Genomic DNA, 16,617 nt, shown 5'->3' on the forward strand with positions numbered 1-16,617 from the left:
TGGAGTGGAAGGTTAATCCTCCTCCATATCTATATTTGTGGAGTGGAAGATTAAATCTCCTCCTTACTAATATTATGGAGTGGAAGGTTAAACCTCCTCCATGATCAGAAAATGTTGGAATGGAAGGTTAATTCTCCTCCATATCTATATTTGTGGAGTGGAAGATTAAATCTCCTCTTTACTAATATTATGGAGTAAAAGGTTATGCCTTCTCCTTGATCATATATTTAGGAATAGAAGGTTAAAACCTCTTCCGTGATCATAAAATTACGGAGTTGATGGTTTAATCCTCCTCCTTAATCAAATTTTATGGAATGGAAGGTTAAGACTCCTCCATGAATACAAAATGATGGAGTGGAAGGTTATGCCTCCTCCTTATTTTATGGTAGGCTCGGCGCCTTCAAAACCTATGGAAGCTATACCAGGTTGTTGTTATTATGAATTAATATGTTTAACTATCTGTATATTTTACCAATTATAATATGGGTTAAAGACATCGAAACATGTCTTTAAAATTAAAAGTTCCGTAAGAGCTAAAAGCTTCGGAAGAGCTAAAAGCTTCGTAAGAGCTAAAAGATTCGAAATAGCTAAAAGCCCCGTAAGAGCTAGAAGCTCCGGAAGAGCTAAAAGCCCCAGAAGAGCTAGAAACTCCAGAAGAGAAAAATGCTCTACAAGAGCACACGATGGTGACATGCATATATGTGATAATAATAAAAAGATGGCAAGGGTATATACCATAGTAAACCTGAAGTTTACTAATTGAATAAACCGGTTAAGCCATCCTGGTAGTTCCAATGATATAAGATCATTAACCAGAAGATTTTTCAACTATTGCATGTCATAAATATGAAGCCATCTTGAAAAGCATCCATGGATGGATCACAATTTCTTTTGGTTTAAAGCTCATCGAATATGTAGTTCATCCTAGAGTGAGATTCAATTCCAGATGGATAGATCTTAAAAGTGTCATTATCTCGAGGAGGAGAATTAAAGAATCCCACATCGAGTGTAAGATGAACATATAGAAGATTATGTTCGCACTCGAAATGAGCTTAAGATAAAGCAAATTCAAGGGATTGCAAAACCAATTAAGATGATCTCCATGTGGTGATATAAAATATGCAGTATGGCATATAGAAAACAGCTGATGGATCCTCATATGAACCTGAAATTTATATTGAGTGAAAAAACAAAATCTCATATCCCAGCTGAGCTCCACTAAAAATAGATGTCCATGAAGGACGGTCTATTTGCGTCTATGACACGTATAAAACATGATAGACTACTTTGGTTCCAAATCCTCAAAAGAAAAGGAGCGAAAGAGGATTGATCTCGTGAAGAGATTATTGACATGGTTAATGATAAAATCAGTTACCTGAATGAAATCATTGGTAAGAGATCTCGATTCACCATGTCATTATAAAAAGTGGAACCAAAGATTAACCTCTAGAGGAATTAATCCCTAAAGGATTATATTGGAATTCTGTTCTCGGGAACACTACTCGATTGAATTAAAGAATGATGATCATCAAAACTCCTGAAGAGTTTTTTTCTCGAGTAGTATAATAAAATGGATTATTCCAGAGGTGATATCTTGAACTGGTAACTGGAGATATGTTTATGGCACGTTTTGCCGATTGCCACTTTGATGAAAATGAATTCCCTGCATTGAGGAGGAGGATCTAGAGAATCACCAAAAGATAGCACAAAAGTGTATATAAACTTTGGCTTATATCGATCCTCCTACCAATAAACGTGAGGTGGAGTTCATAAAATTGTACATTTGCAAAGCTTGGCAAACCAGTTACTTGATGCGTTCAAAGATATAAGATGGGTGACAAAAACATATATCCCTGCTAATGCTCCATCAAAAGAAATGTTCCAGAACAAATTAATGATGAGAATAGAGCAAATGAACCGCGAGAGGCCGATGGGCTTGTAAGATAAAAAAATCCCCTCTTAAGTGAAAATGTTCCAAAAGAACCATATATAGAAATTGTCCTAAAGACATTGGTGAAAAGGTTCCAGAAGAACCGAATAAAGATGTCTTAAAGACATTTGTAAAAAGGTTCCAGAAGAACCATATAGAGAAAATGTTCTAAAGACATTTATGAAATGGTTATAGAAGAACCATACAAAGATATATATCCAGAAGACATATATTAATGGGTTCCATAAGAACCATATTAAGATATTCGTCTAGAAGATGAGTGTGGCTGTACTCTTTTGTTCTTATCATGATTTTTGTCCCAATGAGTTTTTCCATGAAAATGTTTTTAACGAGTCAGCAATGAACACGCAAAATATAGAACTCCAAAGAGGAATACTTCTAGGAAGAGAAGTATGATGATATGCGTAGATGCATTCTTTTTTCCTTACCATGGTTTTTGCCCATTGGCTTTTCCATGATGAGGTTTTTTAACGAGGTATACGGATAGACATCCAAATGACGTAGAAGTCCAAACTCATCTATCAAAGAGAAAGACTCTGTCATCTAAACGTTCCAAGGAAAAGAAGATTATATATCTTTTCTAAAGGGGGCGCTACTGCACTCTTTTTTCCTTGTTATGATTTTTGTCCTAAACGAATTTTTCCATTGTAAGATTTTTAACGAGATAGTATGTGATATATTATTAGTGATGGATAATTAAGATGGAGTGTTGGATAATAATTATCCACACAATAGTTATTATAGTGATAAGGATGGTTAGGTAACAAGGGTAGTTACCCAAATGCCTTACCTACTACTCTCACCTCACTTATATAAATAGATGCTATATTTGTGAAGGTGTGAATGAAAAATAATAAGAAGAGATTTCCCATTTCTCTCCTCTATTGCTCTCGTGTCTCTCCCCCACTCCTTTTTCCTCCCATAATCTCTATATATAATATAAAATAATATAATATATAGAGATAATATGGAGATACATATATACATAAATACATGCTTTTATTCCTAACACGTTAGACTTAGATAAATAAGTTGGAAAAATAAACAAAACAAAAAAAACTACAAAATAAGCAAACTTTATGAAAAATATAAGTAAAAACTATGACAAAAATATAGATTATAGGTCAAATTTGAGTCATTCAAACTAAAATAGGTGAGCTACTTATCTTTTTTTTTTGTCACAAAAGTGAACTATTTATCAATTACTCTAAAAACCATAAAAAAAACTTTTTCGACTCAATTGAAAAACTAAGTAATTAAAACTTCAAAAAATTTATTTAATGGCTATTGCTAAGTGCTAACCGCTCAGTTGGCAGAGTGACTCTAGGATAAAATTTCAACGTGTTTGGAGAACCGGTTGATAGCTTAGCTAGGTCTTATCATATTCGTAAAACATCTCCAATCCATAAATTTGTGCCTGCTCAGAGGATTGAGCAGGTGGCTACGAACCACAGTGTCATATTTCATTATAATATTTTTTTTTCAAGTTTGTATACAAAAGTGAATTTAATTTAATTTCTGTAGTATTATTTTTTATTGATTGACTTTTGGATCTTAAATGAATATTTAATGTAAAAAGGACAAAATAAAAATAATTTATTTTTTTAGTTGTCCATTTTTAACTTAATATATTATATACTGTAGTAGAACAGGGGAGTAAATCTTTTATATTAGTAACTGAAAATTCGTTTGGCCCTTTTTATAATAAAACATTTTCTTCTGCTTTCTATTGTTGCTTTTTGTTTGTGAATTTAAGAAAATAAATAAACTAGAGTCATTTGTATTTCCATTATAGAAAAAATCAAACCTTTACTTGTACAACGACTTGTGCAAACAAAAAGCAAGTAACTGCTCCTCTGACTAGTGATTACATGGAATTGAATCAATCAATTGTCTCTTTTTTCTCTTTCTTTTTCAGATAAAGAAAAAAAATTAGTTACACAAATCTTTATATATGTATATGCAAAGGCAAAAAAGTAAAGAAAAATAAGTATTAATAATATTCATTAGTGTCCACGGCCTCTCTTGCTCGGCCCTGATGCTAATCGGAAAGCCAAACTCCTCATCAAAGGAATCCTCGAGCTGTTGGCCGTTGCCGCCGCAGAGAAAAAGCTAAAACCACCACCACCACCGTCTACGGCAGCCGTTTGATCACAGCCGTTCGTCTGCTCTGTTCTAAGGGATCTGCAATCAACTCCCGAAATAATCCAAGACATCTCCACCAATAAGATGATGCATAACACAATCATAATCTTCTTCATCATATTGACCTTGAACTTCACTTCAAATGTATTACTTTATGTCTTTATGTCTTTATGTCTCTATGTCTCTCTCTCTCTCTCTCTCTCTCTAAGAATGTTGGCTTTGTTAAACGAGTTGTTGAGTTATGAGATGAAAGGCTTGTGTGTGTATTTATATGGTTGTGTGTGCGTGTGTAAGCAAAGGGCATTTATTGACCAGGAATTAATAAATGCTAGACTAATTGATTTGGACTTCGCGTTTTCTTTAGCTCGTATTTTAATTTTTTATCATATTTTTACTAGTATTATAGTAACTTATAAGAATGTTTCATGGCTTTGAATATTTCAGGTTTCACCTTTTTTGTATTCATATTGGTGGCGAACATTGAATTAGTATTTTTTTTTCCAACCTACTTGTCTTGGCAGAGAGCTATATTGTTGGACTCTGACTTAGAATAGAAAAATAAATAATAGTAATTAAAAAAGGAGTTGCAGAAAATTACGAGTCTGATTCGTTTCGGACAATAATTTTTTAGTAATTTTTCTGACGATATGCCGAGAAAACTAATCTGTCAGAGTTCTACCAAATTTTTGGCAAAATTTTGATGAGATATCAAGAACAGTTTTTGTTGGAAATTTCTAACCCTTTATGATGAAATTACCAGAGTTATTTTAGAAAATTGAATCGTCAAAAAATTTTAATGAAATTTGTGAGGAAACTAAATCGTTTGGCAATTTTCGATAAATGTTGTCAGTTTCTCGTCAAAAAAAAAAAAGTCATGGGAAATTTTAGTGTTTTTCTGTAGTGTGTTGTAAAAAGTGGAATTTTATTTTGTAGCTGTGTCTAATGTGAAGAGACAAAAAATGTTGTTGAACAAATGAAACTAACAAAGAAGCGTTGAAGAGAGAAAAAAAAGTCGTAGGAGTACGTTGTTGAGTTGTCAACTTTTGACTTTTATCCGACGTCGGTTTTCGGTTATTACGGTGAAGTCGCGTTCGTCGGGAGTGGCAAAAATGTAATTAAATAGCGGATCTTATGATCCCTTTTTTGCTGTCTAGTGATGACATGGCACCGTCTAACCTAGTTGTCACATGCTACTCGTTAACGTGTTTCGTCTTTTTGTTTCCGTCCGTTTAATTTTACATTTCTGATAATTTTCTATTTCAAAATGACAATTTTTTTTTTTTTAAATTACTTAACCGCAGTTTAAGCTATAGTTAGCCGACAAATTTTTTTTTAGCAAAAGCTATAGTTAAGCTTTACCATAAAGTCTAAAACAAACTCATTTGTCTCAAAAACGCAGATTGAGTATTGTTGGAAAAAGAAAAGGACATTGCAAGATTTAGTCAAGAATTACTTTAGAAAAATTTAGCCCCCATTATTAAGATCTTAAGAGTGTACAAATGAAGAACAAGAAGACTTCAACATTATTGTTCAAAAGTGATCATAACATTCTCAAAACTGAAACCAGATAAGCACAAACAGAAAGTAGGTAAAAGTAGAAAAGTTTTAGAGAATGCTAAGAGATATTTTGCTAATAAAGTTTCGGAATTTATCCTTCCAGCTTCTTTGCAAGCAAATCTGAGAGACCATTGGTTAATGCAGAGGATGTCACAAAGGAAGCTTTCAATAAATTGATAGCCTGTTTTCATGTAGAGAGAGAGACAATAGTGTTAGCCATGTGTTATAGTAGCTAAAATAACAATTAAGAAAAACACCGTGACTTAAAAATTTATGCATACCTCTGCTCTACCGATAGATATTTCCTCGATTTTGACATCATCAAAACTAATCTTCAGATCTTTTAGCTCCCTCATTGTAAGATCTGACTTCAGAGGTGTGATTCTCAGATCATCTGACACAAGAAACTTCTTGTTACTCTTCACAAACCCACCACTACTTCTTGGCTGGCCCATCATCTCGGTTTTTGGATCTATCGCAGTCACAAGCTTGAGTCTATCTTCTTGTTTTGCAGCCAAACTATGATCTTCCAAACAAGAAATACAACGGTAGAAACTAGGAGGGTTTTGGACTGTGATGCCAAGAAGATTCTTTCTGCAACTATAATACCAAGGAATGGTTATTTCATTGCAGCTTAAACCTTTGAAGCTTCTGAACAAATTACCGATACATCCCATACCATCATCATCATCATCATCATCATCATCATCTCTACAATAGATCTTGCAGATATACTCAAGAGGAAGAACAAGAAAAGTGCAAAGAAGATCAATAAACCCTTCTCTACACACAACATAAACAACCTTTCTTCTGTCATGCTTACTCAAATACACTTTCAAAGACAATACTTGGCCTAAAACCGAGTCACATGGACTTCTTGATGGCTTATATGCCCTCGTAGAAGGATATGATGAACTTTGACACGGGAAGAATGTGGTTGTCAATGGTGTTTCTGATGTGAATAAGGACTGAAGCAAAGTCATTGCCTGTATAATCAGAGTGTGAAAGTCAGAAACTTTCATTCTATTGAAGCACAAAAAAGGGTTTTAATATTAAACATCAAAAGTACTTACCTCTCGGAAGCCAATTTCTGCTTCACCTTCCCCTATCTCATCCAAAACGTTAATGCAGCCCAAATCCTTGATCTTTTTGCGGAGAAGATCATGAGAAAAGTTCTCGATTTTCAAATCATCACTCAAGATAAATGCCAAATTTCCATCGCCACGGACAAAGACTTCATCATAATCATCAAAACCTCCAAACCTCCTTGCAAATCCATCTCCTTCAGGTGATGGAATCTCTTTGTTCATCAAGTTTCCACAGCTACTACATCTTGAAGTATCGAAGTTACTAAAAAACTCGGGGCATGATTTTCTCGGACACATAAAGTACTTGGTTGCTTCTGTGTCGTCGATGTTAATCTTTAGCTTTCTGCATAGACCTTCCTTCACGCTTTTCGGGTAAAGCAGCATCTCCTTGCAAGCTTCAGTCCGGAAATGATCGGTTCTCATGTCTACGATACTTTTGTAAAGGTTGTTGAGACAACCTATGGTGACATTTCCTCTTGGCCTTCCGTGTTGCTCAAGCAATCTCGCAATGGTTCCCAAAGGCATTGTGAGAAAACTATAGTGCAAGTCAACAAAATCATTGCCCGATTGAACCCAGACTACATTTTTCTTGTTCATATGATTTGCAATAAGCACGTTGATCATTCTTTTGTCGAATCGTTGATCCATTAAAGATTCTTGAAAAAAAGTAATTAAAGTCGACAGCAAAGAGTGGAGAGAAAAGAGAAAACTACGAAAGGATTGAAGAAAGAAAACTTCACAAAATAAAGTACATATAGGATTCATCTTTTGAGTAATATTGATTGTTTCAATATTCGAAATGCATAAACTGCATTAATGTTGTAGTAGCCACTCACTTACCACCAGGTGATGCTCATGCAGGGATTTTGGAAAATCTCGAAGGTCTATCACAGAGTTTCAAGAAGCGTGAAACAAAATTATGGCTTCTAGAGAAAAAAAAATATAAATCCTTCTTTTGGAAATAGCAAGAGGTTTCGTATGATCTGTTAGTAGTATTAACTTAACGTGATGATTCAAAAATCGAAACCCATCAAATATTTGAGCTTCCCATGGCCACGTGGTTGAAGCCTGTTTGTCTACTAATTCAATTTTTAGTCCTTTTTACTTGGAAACAAAAAAAGCAACATTGGTCTGCTACTATGTTTCTTTAAAACCAGAAGTTTAAGAGTTTTACCATTTGGAAAATCCATAAGGTAACTCTGGTTTGAGGTTCATTCATTAAGAAGATAAACATCATAGGACCAATAGTAATAGGTATCAATCCTCAAGGAAAAGATTACATAGAAAAGTTGAGCATGAGATTTGATGTCCTTTCACCAACTAATTCAGGTCTCTTCTTTTGGCTTCTTCACGAGTAAGTTCCACAAAGCAGTGCTTAAAACCGTCGAAGTCATAATACAAGTTCCCAAAACACTGTTAACCTGCAGATAAGAGTGAATTAATCAATGGGTTTCTAGCAAGCTAAAGTTTTTATGTTCATGAGCTTTTTTCACCTCTGCTTTGCCGATGCTGATCTTCTGCACGTCGACATCATCTAAACTCACCTGAAACTTCTTTAGGTAGCCAATGGTCGAGCTTGAGCTCAGAGGTGTTATGATCAGATCATGTAATGCTCTAAACTTCATGTTTCCCTTCAAAAACCCCTTACAGGCACTACAGTACATTGGTTGACCACTGTGCTGGCATATAGGATTCAGTGGATCCACCCTGTCAACTCCATAAACAAATTTTCCACTTACATAGGGACGTTTAAGCCTACGCTCGCCAGAGCCATAAGGTCCAAACACAAAATCTGGTGGCTTTTCAGTGTTGATATCTAGCAGCTGCTTCTGGGATTTATAATACCATGGTAGTGTCAACTTGGACGCCGAACTAGTTCTTCTTTCACGGCTCAAATCCTTGAAACTGTGAAACAAGTTTGAGATGCATCCGTGAATCATATTACCACCAGGATTCTCCAGAACAAACTCCAAAGAAACAGAAAGAAAAGTGAAAAGAAGATTCACAAAATCTTCCTGTCCTGTTTCCGAACCACCACATTCAAAGTTCATTGACAAATACTCCCTCTACACCGTAGCTTGCAGCCGTGACTTCAACTTTCATCTCCATCTTTTTGCGACATCTACATTTTGAGGTATTAAAACTAGCCCAATACGGACTACACAAAGTTTTCATCTATTTAACCTGGGCAGATGAAGAACCTTCCAGCCTCGGCGGTCTCGTTAACGTTCAGCTTAAGCCTTGGGAATAGATCATCATCATTCATACTTCTAGGATACAAAATTATATGCTTACATGCTTCAGTGAGGAAGTTATCAATCTCCATATCGAAAACACTCTTGTAGATGTTGCTGAAGCAGCCCACAATTCAGTTTTCTGAGATTGTTTGTTCACCAATCTTACGATAGTCCCCATTTGGAGCTTGAGAAAACTAAAGAGAACATCAACAAAATCTCTACCTGCCTCCACCAAAACGATCTTGTTCTTCTCTTCATCAACAAGAACTCTCAGACTAATCTTTGGTTTTCTTGAACTGTCAGCCATTTGAGAAGTATGAAAAAAAAAACTAAGACAGACTAGAATTAGGATCTCTTAACTCCATCTCGATTCATCTGTAATGCTTCTTTATACTGAAAAATGTTTCAAAGTCAAAATCTATTTAATTGCTCTTTTAAGATTCCCTTGGACCATTGTGGAAACCAAAGGACGAACCAGTTTTACGTAGCAGTCAAGATTCAAATAATCTATGAACCAAAAAATGCTCTGAAATCGGGAGGCTTTGAACTACATTCTCCATTAATAAGCAGTCAAAACAAGTTAATGCATTATGCATACTAGATTCAGAAACAAATTATAAATTAGATCATTATAACCACATCAATTTATATCTTTGTTTAGTGGCGTGAGTATGAAGTGGGCCTGCTCCAAGATCTCCTTAATGAACCTCCAACTATAGCTATACTCCAGTCCTTCAAAGCGCGGGAATGTTCGGGCCCTGTCTTCTGTTGGGTTTGTCTAGCCTATCAGTTTTTTTTTTTGGTAATAAGCTTTTCTTTTTGTCAACATTTTTTTTTTTTTTTAAAAAGAGATAATCATACCAATACCATTAACCTTCTCTTTTATAGATAAAATGCTCAGCGTAGGATAACTAATTCTTTTTCCTTAGTAGAGAAACGCTTAGCATAGAAGAACAAAACCATTTGAGGGAACTTCCAGTTATTATATTCAATTGTAACTTTTTATTATTTATCTTTATTATATTTTGTCTTTTCAAGCTTCTTGGTTTCTTTATGTTGTAATCGCGTTTTCAGTTTCTTATTATATATATATATATATGTAAAGTATATATGTAAAGTATTCTCATGTATTACTGGTTAGGTTAAAAACTTAAAATATCTTTCAACAGAAATTTTCGAGCTACCTTGCGAATGCTAAGCACGCAAACACGTCCATGGAGGTTGATGTTACACGTATATGGCCTATCCTATTGTCCCTTAAAGATTAAAAAACTTCTTACATGTTCCATTTTGTTTTTTCCTTTTGAATAAATATTCGTGCGATGGTGATAAATTTTAGTTAAATCTTGTTCATCCACAAGTAGAGAAAGGCATATCTGTTGGGAAGACTAAACTTTCTATATGAAATACTAGAAGACAAAGAAAATTAAGTGTTCTAATGTCACAAGCTAACTCTTGAAAGCATTTTATTAAATAAGTTTGCGTAAAACTAAATAAATGGAACTATCCATTTAAGAAGTATAACTATTTGAGTATTTCAAATACGGAAGAAATCATAATAATAGAGACAGCATATATGATTTTTTTTATGGATAACTTGCAAGACTTAAGATCCATAGTATCTACTTCAATAAACTAGCACAAGAATCTCTATTAAGTTTTGCTATAAAAAAAATCTCTATTTAAGTGTTATTCTATCCACGCGCTCTTATTTGTGTGGACATGACATTTTGGGTTTGCCAATCATAGAAATTTATCCTAGTGAGGAGTGACGTCTCATCTTTTTCCTTCCCATATTTTGTCCAACCAATAATTGACTCTCACATTTCAATCCTTCTTTGGTTTTAAGCAAATAACAAAAATAATTTTTATACAATCTAAACCAACCGAAATATTCGGTTTGAAACAAACTACAGTATATGATTTAACTTACTTTAAATATATCCAAGAAATTGAACTAGACCAAACAAAATCCGATATAAAACCAAAAAACATTGATTAAAAAAGAATTATATCTTATCATCATTATTATTATGACTGTGAATTTCCCTTGTAAGAAAATATATATTAAAAATATTTACCTTTTAAACAAAATTTATATCCATTTTTATCGGTTTTTATTCCGTTCCAACTTGTTGGATACAAATCACAACATACAAATTTGATCTCTTCGCTTTTAGATATGGATTTTCCTATCTAGATTTAACATTCTGGTTTTAGTGTAAATTCGGAAGTAGTCATCACTATTTTACAAATTCAGAAAAGCCACCATACAAAACAAAAATAGAAAAACCCTAAAAAAAAAGGTTTTTGCTAAAAATAATCCAAAACTTGATTTTGAATGCAAAAGTAGACCCCTGAAAAAACATTTGACAGATATAACCTATATGGGTAGTGAAAAGACCATTTAATCATGTATGTGTAAACAAAAAACGGATGTTCTAATTACCGTTTTCTCCCTTACGAAGTCTACTAAAGTAAAACTGAAGTCTACTAGTAGACTTCATTTTATCAAATGAAGTCTACTAAGTAATTAAATCTGTAAATTTAATTTAAAAATTTATAAAAAATTATTTTGGTATGAAATTTACCATCATAAATTCCGTAATAGTAACCAAAATGCAAAAAAATTATTTTTTCACATTGGTAAATGGAAATGTATGTTTTTAAATTAAGTAGAAGTAAATTTATTATTTAGGTTTTAAAAGTTGTAGACTTCAATATTGAAGTCTACTAAACCGTAAAAATTAACCTAATGGACATTTAACCGAGATTAAACCGGGAATAACTTCCCTTAACCAAGAGAAACTGCCTTTAACCAGGTAAATTAACCTAGACCCCGGAAAATTAGCAACTTTAACCGGAAAAAACTTACCCGAACCGTACGGAATTACCAGACTATATATACGAATTACAGATCCCGTTAAAAAAAAAACCATCGAAAAGTTCGTGTAAAAAAAAAAACTCGAAGGCGATTTCCGTTTCTCTGCTCCGGCGCCGTCGACATTCAGAACTGCCGCCGATAAACTCGTTCAGGCAAGTTTTCTTTCTCCAACCACACCCCCATGCTTCCCTACTCCTCTGTATTCATCACCGTTCCGTTTTCTAAACCCCCATTTTCCAGATCTGAAATTAGGGGTTTTTTTTTTTTTTGCAGATTTGCTTTCGCCGTTGGAGGTTAAAGTAATTTTCTGCCTCAAAACGGTTAGTAGATGTTGTTCTGAAGTTATATACTTAGCAATTCTTAAATTTCTTCTATCTTCCTGTAATTTTTGTTCCGTCGGGTTTGAGATCTGGTTGTATTTTCTCGGCGCCAGCTGCATCTAATAAAGGCGGTAACACTCTAAACTTTGTAGATTGACTTCATATACAGTATTTATCATGTATTGATTGCTTCGGTTGGGTTCTGTAGACTTCATATGTAGTATTTATGATGTTTTGATTGCTTCATATACTGTTTTTTTAATGTTAAGATTGCTTCGGTTGGCTTCAGTAGACTTCGCGACTCGGATTGTACTTAGAATGTGAAAGTAGACTTCATTTTGTGAAAGTAGACTTCATTTTGTGAAAGTAGACTTCATTTTGTGAAAGTAGACTTCATTTTGTGAAAGTAGACTTCATTTTGTGAAAGTAGACTTCATTTTGTGAAAGTAGACTTCTTTTTGTGAAAGTAGACTTCTTTTACTGAAAGTAGACCTCACATATTGGGAAAGTAGACTTCATTTTGGGAAAGTAGACTTCATTTTGGGAAAGTAGACTTCATTTTGATAAAGTAGACTTCATTTTGAAAATGTAGACTTCATTCGGGTATAGTTTCAAACCGTTACTAGTTTTTCTCGTTAGAGCTTTGTTACCGTTGATGCAGGAATCTTTGTTAGATAATGGCCTCTGAATTCCCCAGAAGACTTTACACCAAAGGGTTTGAGCCAGTCCCGGATAAAAGCATCGGCTATTACGCTGATGATTATAGGCTGGTCCCTGCACTAAAGTCAGCTCTAGAGGAGGATGAATGGGAAGAGATTTACGAGTCACCGTTGGGTGTCTTTTTAAAGTTCCACGAGTTGGATTTTGGTTGGGCTTCTAGGCTGGTGCACCACATGCTGACCTTTCAGATAGTTTGCAAGCAGAGGTACGAGATATGGAGCCTCATTGGTACCACTCCAATTCGGTTTTCATTGCATGAGTTTGAGGAGATCACCGGACTCAACTGCGGGTACGTGGATGACTTGGCTTTAACTGATCTTGCGCTTGAAGATGACACGCGTGCATTTTGGGAGCTAATGGGGGTCGATGCCAAGTCGGGCCCAAGCACTACCAAAATTATCGAAGCCTGTTCCAACTGCTCATCATGGTCTCGTGATGATAGGCTGCGGTTGGGTTATCTTGGGATCTACGCTGGTTTCATAGTGGCAACGAGACCCAGCTCATCCACAAATGTCAACCATGCCAGACTAGTGATGGATCTCGAAGGTTTTAAGGAGTTTCCATGGGGAAGAATTGCTTTTCAGCATTTGATCAATTCTGTTAAGGAGAAAGATCTCAGCAAAAAATTCATATAGAAGGATTTGTGCAAGCTCTTCAACTGGGGGTTTACTATGCTCTACCGGATTTTTCTGCTGAATTTGGCGAACCATTGCCAAATGTTACTGAAGAACCTCTTTTGCTGGCTTACAAAGGATCCAGAGGACGAAAGAACGTCAAAGCCAACATGCTAAAACAGGTACTGTATTAGTGTAGTAGACTTCTATGTAGTAATGAGTTTTCAATGTAGACTTCAGAAGTAGACTTCATGTGTAGACTTCTGTATGTGTCATTAATAGTGTGTGACATTCAGGAGTAGACTTCTGTGTTAGACTTCAGGAGTAGACTTCTATGTTAGACTTCAGGAGTAGACTTCATACGTAGTTTTCCGAGGCTTCATATGGCTCTAAATCCATTTATTAATTGTGTTTTACCAGGCTCGCATACAGTCATGCGTGGCTAAAGACTTGGCGGATATGTTTCCCGTGTGGGATGATGACGAACAGGATCCAGATATTGTCAAGATTGTCAATGCACTCCATGACCCCAATTTCAAGTTCTCAAAAAACCATTGGCCTTTGGAAGGTGTTTTGGGTGCACACATCGTCAAGTCAGAAGCCGGAAATAGGAGCCTTCCCTCAGATGAATCAAGTCGCAAGAGATCCCGCACAGCCTCTGCGTCTGCCGCATCATTCGTTGGTGATGAAGGGGTCGGAGTTGTCGCTACTATGAAAGAGCACTTCGACCAATGCTTCAAAAGCTTTTCAACCAAGATGCTGAATGGTCTTGGTAGCTGTGAAAAGCAGATCAAACTTCTCACCGAGAAGGTTGAATCTGTAGAGCGTGCGGTAGAAGAGTTGACTATAGTGTCGGCGAAGCACACTGAGGAAGAGCCAACCCAGCAGCAGGGCACTGGATCCAAGAAGCATGAAGGGGTTAGTTCCAAAAACCCTCCGCCTATATGAAAACATTACATGCGAACAAGATCACACAAAGTTAGGAACACTTAATACTAATGTCATTTGAATTCGAACATGTTTACTACTGTTATGTACCATGTGAGATTATTTACTTATGTTTTCAAAACTTGTTGTTTACAATTTTCAGACTATGATAAAACATGTTACTAAATTATAGCATTGGTGTACTTATTTGTATATTCATGCATGTTTCTGACAATAAACTGCAGAGTAATTCAGAGAAAGATGATGCTACGAAGAAGGCTAATGTCAACGTTGGTGCGTGTGAGAGTGTTAACGCCCCCGGGGATGCAAAAGGAAAGAAGGCTGTCGTTAATGAAGAAGAGGCCCCTGAGCCTAGTATTTGTGAAATTGACCCGAAGACGTGTGATGTAGACTTCGATGCGGTTGCACTTGCCAAAAATGCCAAAGCCAGAGAAGCGGCTCAGCTAGTTGCCCGAGCAACGAGTGCCCGACATCGCCAGCTGGCTGCGACACAGAAGAGTCCCTTCTTAGGAAACAGCACCGCAAAGGCCATCATTCCATCGTCGGCATCTCACTCCGGCCGTGCCCGTGGATATGATCCTTTTGATCAAACCGGTGTCAAGGCGAAGCATACCACTCTAATGAACTTTATCAAATCAAACCCGTAAGTAGACTTCTATATGTATGTAAGTAGACTTCCTCATAGTATTATTTCCTTTCTAACTCTTTCACTTGTACAGTGCCTGGCCAAAACGCCCAAAAAACTCTTCGATCGATTGGTATTACATTCTCCGGACACCGACGAAATGGCTAGCTGATACGGTTAGTGTTTTACTTTCTCATAGTAGACTTCGTAGTTAGACTTCTTCCATATACTTCTCCCGTAGACTTCTAAAATAGACTTCGTTTGCAGACTTCACTCATTTCTTATTTTCCCCAATGTGCAGCACATAGAAGCTTACATCAACCTACTCAGGCTGCGATTATCCAAGCATCCGGAGTGGTTTGTATCCGACCGGATTTGCTTCCTAAACTCCATGTTTGCTGCGTGACTACGAAGCCTTCAAACAATCCGAGCCGAATGCAGATGGGTCTGGCAAACTTCTACCGCCTGGAGCATATTCGTACTACACTGGCGAATTACCTATCTACTGCCAGACTAAGAATACGTGGGCATATGATGTGGACTCGTTGTACTCTATGTTGCACATTAGGGAGGACCATTGGGTAGCAATATGGGTCTCATTTGTGACGAAGCATATCACGGTATGGGATAGCCATGCGGGAACCAAACATGCATCTGACGAACAAATTGCTGAAGCTGTGGAGCCTCTTGCGGTTATGATACCCTACCTTCTTCAGACCTGTGCACTTGAGGATGACAAGTGGAGATTCCCTTACACGCCGTTCACCCATTCGCGAGTACCAGGTACGGAGATACCTCAAAACATTCAGAGTGGCGATTGCGGCGTGTACTGCCTGAAGTACATCGAGTGTCATTCATTGGATTTGCCCTTTCCTCCGGAGCTTTGCGATAAAAACATGCGAAAAATCAGGGAGAAAATGGCTGCAGAGCTCTATGACGAAACAGGATGTAAGGGCCATGATAAGCTAGATGCAACCGGGTTGGATGTCTATGATATGCAAGCTTAGTGTTTTCGTTCTTAAAACTAACTTTGATTTTTATGGCAACTTTTGGGCTATTTGCATAAATGACATTCAATGTGATTGGAGGTCATTTTAGCAATTGGTAGATGATAGGTGTGGAAGTTTTTTGGCCACCTATCTTATAATTAACTTGCCAAATATGTTGTATTTTCGTTTAGGATATTGTACTAAAACTGAAGTCTACGACTGAAGTCTTTGACTGAAGTCTACTAAGTTGTCATTGTATCTGTACTGAAGTCTATTAAGTCTATTAACATGTTAATATTTCAAATTTTCGATTTCACCCTTATAATTAAGTTCTGTAATTTTCGAGTATACAAAAGTATGCGGAAAAGTGTACTAAGTTGTCATTGTATCTGTACTGAACTCTACAAACGAAGTCTAACATAGACATGTAAACATTAAACTAAATCCAAAAAACATAAAACATGGAGTCAACTAATTTCACCGCATAGAGACTTTTTGTATCAAAGTAGACTTCACGATGAAGTCTACTTTGATAAGCT

General features: G+C 36.1%; 3 protein-coding genes across 3 annotated transcripts; 1 reads left to right on the forward strand and 2 right to left on the reverse strand.

The window, feature by feature from the left end:
- Positions 1–5,715: 5,715 nt before the first annotated feature.
- LOC18010607 lies at positions 5,716–7,389 on the reverse strand. Its single transcript, XM_006393556.2, has 3 exons — positions 6,727–7,389; positions 5,935–6,639; positions 5,716–5,834 (listed from the first exon to the last, which is right to left on the reverse strand). Exons 1-3 carry the CDS (start codon positions 7,387–7,389, stop codon positions 5,745–5,747), a joined length of 1,458 nt encoding a protein of 485 aa, XP_006393618.1. The 3' UTR covers positions 5,716–5,744.
- A 677-nt stretch (positions 7,390–8,066) lies between these two features.
- On the reverse strand, positions 8,067–9,007 carry LOC112083060. The gene is made up of 3 exons (XM_024150785.1): positions 8,926–9,007; positions 8,235–8,761; positions 8,067–8,162 (listed from the first exon to the last, which is right to left on the reverse strand). The coding sequence occupies exons 1-3, from the start codon at positions 9,005–9,007 to the stop codon at positions 8,067–8,069; spliced, it is 705 nt and encodes a 234-aa protein (XP_024006553.1).
- Positions 9,008–12,859: 3,852 nt separating this feature from the next.
- LOC112083061 lies at positions 12,860–16,096 on the forward strand. Its single transcript, XM_024150786.1, has 7 exons — positions 12,860–13,448; positions 13,538–13,698; positions 13,937–14,434; positions 14,689–15,107; positions 15,184–15,265; positions 15,391–15,446; positions 15,658–16,096. The coding sequence occupies exons 1-7, from the start codon at positions 12,860–12,862 to the stop codon at positions 16,094–16,096; spliced, it is 2,244 nt and encodes a 747-aa protein (XP_024006554.1).
- Positions 16,097–16,617: the final 521 nt, after the last annotated feature.

Source organism: Eutrema salsugineum, unplaced genomic scaffold (assembly GCF_000478725.1).
Source record: "Eutrema salsugineum unplaced genomic scaffold, Eutsalg1_0 scaffold_7, whole genome shotgun sequence".
Lineage (NCBI taxonomy): Eukaryota > Viridiplantae > Streptophyta > Magnoliopsida > Brassicales > Brassicaceae > Eutrema > Eutrema salsugineum.